Below are 8,534 nucleotides of genomic sequence, written 5' to 3'. Positions count from 1 at the left end.
ATGGGGCAGGATGGGATCTATGGGGCAGACTTGGGATCTGTGGGGCAGGGGGTCCCCAAGCTGTACTGTAGGGTCCCTATAGAGTAGGGGCGGTCGCTATGGGGCAGGGGGATCGATGGGGCACAGGAGCCATGGGGCAGGATGGGATCTGTGGGGCAGGGATCGCTATAGGGCAGGGGTCTCTCAACTGTTCCTATAGAGCAGGGGGATCTATGGGGCAGGATGGGATCTATGGGGCAGACTTGGGATCTGTGGGGCAGGGGGTCCCCAAGCTGTACTGTAGGGTCCTTATAGTGTAGGGGGATCTGTGGGGCAGGGATGGATCTATGGGGCAGGATGGGATCTATGGGGCAGACTTGGGATCTGTGGGGCAGGGGGTCCCCAAGCTGTACTGTAGGGTCCTTATAGTGTAGGGGGATCTGTGGGGCAGGGATGGATCTATGGGGCAGGACAGGATCTATGGGGCAGGACGGGATCTATGGGGCAGAAGAACTCCTATGGGGCAGAGTAACTCCGATAGGATTTTCTATGGGGCAGGATCGGATCTATGGGGCAGAGAAATCCCTCTTCAGCCAATCGGGGCTCTTCAAGGCCGGCAGCCGGCTCCTGGTTCCGGAAGGTTCCGGAAGCGCCGGGAGCTTCGTCTGCACCGCCCGGCACGCGGCCACGGCGACCACCAAGAGCGTCCGGGTCAAAGGTCGGTGAGAGGGGGCGGGGCCGAGGGAATTTGGGGGTTTTGGGGTCTCAAATTGACCAAATTTGGGGTTTTTGGGTCTTGGATTGACCAAATTTGGGTTTTTTGGTCTTTGAAGGTCTCGGATTGACCAAATTTGGGGTTTTTGGTCTTCAAGTTCTTGGGTTTGACCAAAATTTGGGGTTTTTGGGGTCTTGAATTGGATTTTGGGGTCTTCGAGATCCTCCAGTTGACCCCAAGTTGGGTTTTGGGGTCTTCAAGGTCTTGGATTGACCAAATTTGGGGTTTTTGGGGTCTTGAATTGGATTTTGGGGTCTTCGAGATCCTCCAGTTGACCCCAAGTTGGGTTTTGGGGTCTTCAAGGTCTTGGATTGACCAAAATTTGGATTTTTTGGGGTCTTCAGTTGAGTTTTGGGGTCTTGGATTGACCAAATTTGGGGTTTTGGGGTCTCAAATTGATCAAATTTGGATTTTTGGGGTCTTTGAGTTCCTCCCGTTGGGTTTTGGGGTCTTTGAGGTCTTGGATTGACCAAATTTTGGGGTTTTTGTTCTTTGAAGGTCTTGGGTTGATCAATTTTTGGGTTTTTGGGGTCTTAGATTGACCAAATTTGGGGTTTTGGGGTCTTCAGTTCAGTTTTGGGGTCTTCAAGATCCTCCACTTGGGTTTTGGGTCTTGGATTGACCAAATTTTGGGGTTTTGGGGTCTCAAATTGATCAAATTTGGGGTTTTTGGGGTCTTGAGTTGGGTTTTAGGTCTTGGATTGACCAAATTTTGGATTTTGGGGTCTCCAGTTGGGTTTTGGGGTTTTCAAGGTCTTGGATTGACCCAAACTTGAGTTTTGGGGTCTTGGTTTAACCAAATTTGGGCATTTTTGGGTCTTTGGGGTCTTGGTTTGACCAAATTTTGGGATTTTTGGTCTTTGAGGTCTTGGATTGACCAAAATTTGGGATTTTTGACCAAAATTTGGGTTTTTTGGGTCTTTGGGGTCTTGGATTGACCGAATTTGGGGTTTTTTGGGGTCTTGAATTGATCAAATTTGTGGTTTTGGGGTCTTCGAGATCCTCCAGTTGGGTTTTCGGTCTTGGGTTTGACCAAATTTTGGATTTTTTTGTCTTTGAAGGTCTTGATTTGATCAAATTTTGAGGTTTTGGGGTCTTTGAGATGCTCCAGTTGGGTTTTGGGGTCTTTGGGGTCTTGGATTGACCAAATTTGGGCATTTTTGCCCCCCGACGTCCCCCAGCCCCCGGCGGCGTCTCCGTAGGCTCCGCCCCCGCCACGCCCACCACGGCGCCCGCCCCAGGTAGGTCCTGGCCCCGCCCACCCAAAAAAAAACCCCCGAAATTTGCATACGGGGAAGGGGGCGGAGCCTCCGAGCCTGACCCCGCCCCCGGATCTCCGTAGGCTCCGCCCCCTCGCGGGTCTCCAGCGCGACCCCAGGTAGGTCCCAAAAAAAACCCAAAATCCCCCGATTTCAACCCAAAAATTTGGGGTTTTGGACTCGACGAAACCCTGAGGAACCCCGAAATCCTTGAGGTTCTCCAAAATTGGTGAAATTCTCCAAAAATTGTTGAGGTTCTCCAAGATTTTTGAGGTTTTCTAAAAATTTTTGAGATTTTCCAAAGATTTTTGAGGTTTTTCCAAAAACTTCTTGAAATTCTCCAAAAATTTTTGAGGTTTTCCAAAATTTTTTTGGGGGTTCTTCAAGATTTTTTTGAGGTTCTCCGACCTTGAGGTTCTCCAAAAATTTTGTGGTTCTCCAAAATCGCTGAAATTCCCCAAAAATTTTTGAAGTTCTCCAAGATTTTTGAAGTTTTCCATAAATTTTTGAGGTTTTCCAAATTTTTTTTGAGGTTCTCCAAGATTTTTGAAGTCCTCCAACCTCGAGAATCTCCAAAATCGTTGAAATCCTCCAAAAATCGTCGAGGATCTCCAAAAATTTGAAATTCTCCAAAAAGTTTCGAAGTTCTCCAAAATTCTTGGGGTTTTCCAAGATTTTTGAGGTTCTGCAAGCTTGAGGTTCTCCAAAATTTTTTGAGAATCTCCAAAATTGTTGTGAATCTCCAAAAATTCTTGGATTTTCCCAAAATTCTTGAATTTTTCCAAAATTTTTGAGTTTCTCCAAGATTCTTGGATTTTTTCCAAAATTTTTGAGTTTCTCTGAGATTTTCGAGGTTCTCCAACCTCGAGGTTCTCCAAAAATTCTTGAATTTCTCCAAAATTGTTGAAATCCTCCAAAATTTTTGAGTTCCTCCAAAATTTCTTGAGTTTCTCCAAAATTTCTTGAGTTTCTCCAAAATTCTTGAATTTCTCCAAGATTTTTGGATTTCTCCAAAAATTCTTGGGTTTTTCCAAAATTTTTTGAGTTTCTCTGAGATTTTTGAGGTTCTCCAACTTTGAGGTTCTCCAAAACTCTTAAATTTTTCCAAAATCCTCGAGTTTCTCAAAAATTTCTCGAATTTCTCCAAAATTCTTGAATTTCTCCCCAAATTCTCGAATTTCTCCAAAATTTTTGAGTTTCTCCGAGATTTTCGAGGTTCTCCAACTTTGAGGTTCTCCAAAACTCTTAAATTTTTCCAAAATCCTCGAGTTTCTCAAAAATTTCTCGAGTTTCTCCAAAATTCTTGAATTTCTCCCCAAAATTCTCGAATTTCTCCAAAATTCTTGAATTTCTCTAAAATTTTTGAATTTCTCTAAAAATTCTTGAAATTCTTCAAAAATTCTTGAATTTCTCCGAGGTTTTCAAGGTTCTCCAACTTCGAGGTTCTCCAAAATTTTTGAGATTTACCAAAAATTATTGAATTTCTCCAAAAATCCTTGAATTTCTCCAAATCCTTGAATTTTTCCAAAATTCTTGAGTTTCTCCGAGCTTTTCGAGGTTCTCCAACTTTGAGGTTCTCCAAAATTTTTGAGATTTTCAAAAAATTATTGAATTTCTCCAAAATCCTCGAATTTCTCCAAAAATCCTCAAATTCCTCCCAAAACTCTCAAATTTCTCCGAAATTTCTCGAATTTTTCCAAAATTCTTGAGTTTCTCCGAGCTAAAAATTCTTGAAATTCTTCAAAAATTCTTGAATTTCTCCGAGGTTTTCAAGGTTCTCCAACTTCGAGGTTCTCCAAAATTTTTGAGATTTACCAAAAATTATTGAATTTCTCCAAAAATCCTTGAATTTCTCCAAATCCTTGAATTTTTCCAAAATTCTTGAATTTTTCCAAAACTTTTGAGTTTCTCCAAGATTTTTGAAGTTCTCCAACTTTGAGGTTCTCCAAAATTTTCGAGATTTTCCAAAAATCCTCGAATTTCTCCAAAATCCTTGAATTTCTCCAAAAATCCTCGAATTTCTCCAAAAACTCTCAAATTTCTCCCAAAACTCTCAAATTTCTCCCAAATTTTTGACTTTCTCCAAGATTTCTGAGGTTCTCCAACTTCGAGGTTCTCCAAAATTTTCGAGATTTTCCAAAAATCCTCGAATTTCTCCAAAATCCTCGAATTTCTCCAAAAATCCTCAAATTCCTCCCAAAACTCTCAAATTTTTCCGAAATTTCTCGGATTTCTCCAAAATTCTTGAGTTTCTCCGAGATTTTCGAGGTTCTCCAACTTCGAGGTTCTCCAAAATTTTTGAGGTTTACCAAAAATCCTTGAATTTCTCCAAAATCCTTGAATTTTTCCAAAATTCTTGAATTTTTCCAGAACTTTTGAGTTTCTCCAAGATTTTTTGAGGTTCTCCAACCTCGAGGTTCTCCAAAATTTTCGAGATTTTCCAAAAATCCTCTAATTTCTCCAAAATCCTCGAATTTCTCCAAAAATCCTCAAATTCCTCCCAAAACTCTCAAATTTCTCCGAAATTTCTCGAATTTTTCCAAAATTCTTGAGTTTCTCCGAGCTTTTCGAGGTTCTCCAACTTTGAGGTTCTCCAAAATTTTCGAGATTTTCCAAAAATCCTCGAATTTCTCCAAAAACTCTCAAATTTCTCCCAAAACTCTCAAATTTCTCCCAAATTTTTTACTTTCTCCAAGATTTCTGAGGTTCTCCAACTTCGAGGTTCTCCAAAATTCTTAAATTTTCCCAAAATCCTCAAATTTCTCCCAAAATCCTCAAAATTCCTCCAAAAATCCTCAAAATTCCTCCAAAATCCCTCGAATTTCCCCAAAATCCCTCAAATTTCCCCAAAATCTCTCGGATTTCCCCCAAAATCTCGAGTTTCTCCCCCTTTCCTTGAGGTCCTCCCACCTCGGCCTCCACCGTAGGCTCCGCCCCCTCCACCGCCACCGCCCCAGGTAGGTCCGAGCCCCTCCCCCTTTTGGCCACGCCCCCTTTTGGGGACATAATCATGACGTCACGTTCATTCAACAGTTGACGGCGTGAAGCCCCGCCCACCGGTCGTCTCCGTCTTCCAATCCTGCGGCTCCTCCCACCTGGAGGTGGAGCTGATCTGCCTCGTCACCGACCTGGCCCCGCCCACCGTCGCCGTGGATTGGCTGAAGGACGGCGAGCCGATGGCGGGAGGCCACGCCCACACGGAGGAGGCCACGCCCGGCCCCGCCCCCGGGGCGTTCCGGGTGGTGTCGCGCCTCAACGTCTCCACGGCCGATTGGTGGGACGGCGCCTTCTCCTGCCGGGCGACGCACGCCGCGTCCGGCGCCGTGCGCGAGGCCACGGCCGGCCCCGCCCCCGGGGCGTTCCGGGTGGTGTCGCGCCTCAACGTCTCCACGGCCGATTGGTGGGACGGCGCCTTCTCCTGCCGGGCGACGCACCCCGCGTCCGGCGCCGTGCGCGAGAAATTTTTCCAAAATCCTCGAGTTTCTCAAAAATTTCTCGAATTTCTCCAAAATTCTTGAATTTCTCCCCAAATTCTCGAATTTCTCCAAAATTTTTGAGTTTCTCCGAGATTTTCGAGGTTCTCCAACTTTGAGGTTCTCCAAAATTTTTGAGATTTTCAAAAAATTATTGAATTTCTCCAAAATCCTCGAATTTCTCCAAAAATCCTCAAATTCCTCCCAAAACTCTCAAATTTCTCCGAAATTTCTCGAATTTTTCCAAAATTCTTGAGTTTCTCCGAGCTTTTCGAGGTTCTCCAACTTTGAGGTTCTCCAAAATTTTCGAGATTTTCCAAAAATCCTCGAATTTCTCCAAAATCCTTGAATTTCTCCAAAAATCCTCGAATTTCTCCAAAAACTCTCAAATTTCTCCCAAAACTCTCAAATTTCTCCCAAATTTTTGACTTTCTCCAAGATTTCTGAGGTTCTCCAACTTCGAGGTTCTCCAAAATTTTCGAGATTTTCCAAAAATCCTCGAATTTCTCCAAAATCCTCGAATTTCTCCAAAAATCCTCAAATTCCTCCCAAAACTCTCAAATTTTTCCGAAATTTCTCGGATTTCTCCAAAATTCTTGAGTTTCTCCGAGATTTTCGAGGTTCTCCAACTTCGAGGTTCTCCAAAATTTTTGAGGTTTACCAAAAATCCTTGAATTTCTCCAAAATCCTTGAATTTTTCCAAAATTCTTGAATTTTTCCAGAACTTTTGAGTTTCTCCAAGATTTTTTGAGGTTCTCCAACCTCGAGGTTCTCCAAAATTTTCGAGATTTTCCAAAAATCCTCTAATTTCTCCAAAATCCTCGAATTTCTCCAAAAATCCTCAAATTTCTCCAAAAACTCTCAAATTTCTCCCAAATTTCTCGGATTTCTCCAAAAAAAATTCCTCAAATTTCCCCAAAATCCCTCGGATTTCCCCCAAAATCTCGAGTTTCTCCCCCTTTCCTTGAGGTCCTCCCACCTCGGCCTCCACCGTAGGCTCCGCCCCCTCCACCGCCACCGCCCCAGGTAGGTCCGAGCCCCTCCCCCTTTTGGCCACGCCCCCTTTTGGGGACATAATCATGACGTCACGTTCATTCAACAGTTGACGGCGTGAAGCCCCGCCCACCGGTCGTCTCCGTCTTCCAATCCTGCGGCTCCTCCCACCTGGAGGTGGAGCTAATCTGCCTCATCACCGACCTGGCCCCGCCCACCGTCGCCGTGGATTGGCTGAAGGACGGCGAGCCGATGGCGGGAGGCCACGCCCACACGGAGGAGGCCACGCCCGGCCCCGCCCCCGGGGCGTTCCGGGTGGTGTCGCGCCTCAACGTCTCCACGGCCGATTGGTGGGACGGCGCCTTCTCCTGCCGGGCGACGCACGCCGCGTCCGGCGCCGTGCGCGAGGCCACGGCCAACTCAACCCAAACTCAACTTTTGATGTTCTTCAACCCAACCCAACCCAACCCAACTCAACCCAACTCAACCCAACCCAACCCAACCCAAACTCAACTTTTTGGGTTTTTCAAGACCCTCAACTCAACCCAACCCAAACTCAACATTTGACTTCTCCAACCCAACCCAACCAAACCCAACCCAACCCAACTCAATCAATTCAACTCAACTCAACCCAACCCAACCCAACTCAACTCAACCAAACTCAACCAAACTCAACCCAATCAATTCAACTCAACCCAACCCAACTCAACCCAACCCAAACTCAACTTTTGAGGTTCTCCAAGACCTCAAACCCAACTCAACCCAACCCAACCCAATCAATTCAACCCAACTCAACTCAACTCAACTCAACTCCAACTCAACTTCTTGGGTTTTCCAAGACCCCAAACCCAACTCAACCCAACCCAACTCAACCAACTCAATATTTTTCATTCTCCAAGAACCCCAACTCAACCCAACTCAACTCAACTCAACTCAACTCCAACTCAACTTCTTGGGTTTTCCAAGACCCCAAACCCAACTCAACCCAAACTCAACTTTTGATGTTCTCCAACCCAACCCAACTCAACCCAACCCAACTCAACCCAACCCAATCAACTCAACCCAACTCAACTCAACCCAACCCAACCCAACTCAAACTCAACTTTTTGGGTTCTCCAAGACCCCCAACCCAACTCAACTCAACCCAAACTCAACATTTGACTTCTCCAACCCAACCCAACCCAACCCAACCCAACCCAACCTTGACTTTCCCCTCTTTCCCCCCAGCCCCCAGCTCCACGCCCATCTCCGTCTTCGCGCTGCCGCCGTCGCCCTCCGACCTCTTCATCACGCAGACGCCGCGGCTGCTGTGCCTGGTGACCAGCCTGCCCAGCGACGAGGGGCTCTCGGTCACCTGGAGCCGCGTGGGCGGCGGCCATCTTGGCCAGCCCCTCCCCCTGCGGCTGAGCCACCACTTCAACGGGACCTTCACGGCGGCCAGCGAGCTGCCGGTGGCCACCGGCGACTGGGAGGGCGGCGCCGCCTTCGTCTGCCGGGTGGGGCACGCCGAGCTGCCGGCGCCGCTGGAGAGGAGGGTGGAGAGGCGGCAAGGTGGGGGTTAAAGGGGGGGAAAAAATTGGGGGAGGTGGGTGGGGAAATTTAAAAAAAAATTGGAAAGAATTTGGAAAGAATTCGGGAAAAATTCGGGGAAAATTCGGGGAAAATTCGGAAAAAATTCAGAAAAAAATCGGAAAAAAATCAGAAAAAAATCGGGAAAAATTCAGAAAAAATTTAAAAAAAAATTGAAAAAAAATCCCGAAAAAATATCCAAAAAACTTCCAAAAAATTCCAAAATAAATTCCAAAAAAATTTAAAAAAATTTTTAAAAATATTTTTTAAAAATTCAAAAAAATTCCGAAAAAAATATACAAAAAAATTTTAAAAATTCAAAAAAAAAATTCCCCAAAAAATTTTAAAAATTTTCAAAAAAAATTCCGAAAAAATTCCCAAAAGATTCCAAAAAAATGAAAAAAAAATCAAAAAAATGAAAAAAAAATTCAAAAGAATTTTAAAAAATTCCGAAAAAATATCCAAAAAACTTCCAAAAAATTAAAA

At 45.0% G+C, this 8,534-nt stretch overlaps 1 gene segment (V, D, J or C); it reads left to right on the top strand.

The window, feature by feature from the left end:
• Positions 1-459: 459 nt before the first annotated feature.
• Positions 460-8,041, top strand: LOC120513669. The segment is given in 7 exon segments: positions 460-697; positions 4,914-4,970; positions 5,047-5,492; positions 5,926-6,106; positions 6,456-6,512; positions 6,589-6,922; positions 7,705-8,041. Coding segments are annotated over 7 exon segments (1,650 nt in total).
• Positions 8,042-8,534: the final 493 nt, after the last annotated feature.

This window comes from Passer montanus, unplaced genomic scaffold (assembly GCF_014805655.1).
Source record: "Passer montanus isolate IOZ18808 unplaced genomic scaffold, ASM1480565v1 scaffold851, whole genome shotgun sequence".
NCBI lineage: Eukaryota > Metazoa > Chordata > Aves > Passeriformes > Passeridae > Passer > Passer montanus.
The sequence above is the reverse complement of the archived record's forward strand: the minus strand, read 5'-3'. Positions and strand labels throughout refer to the sequence as shown.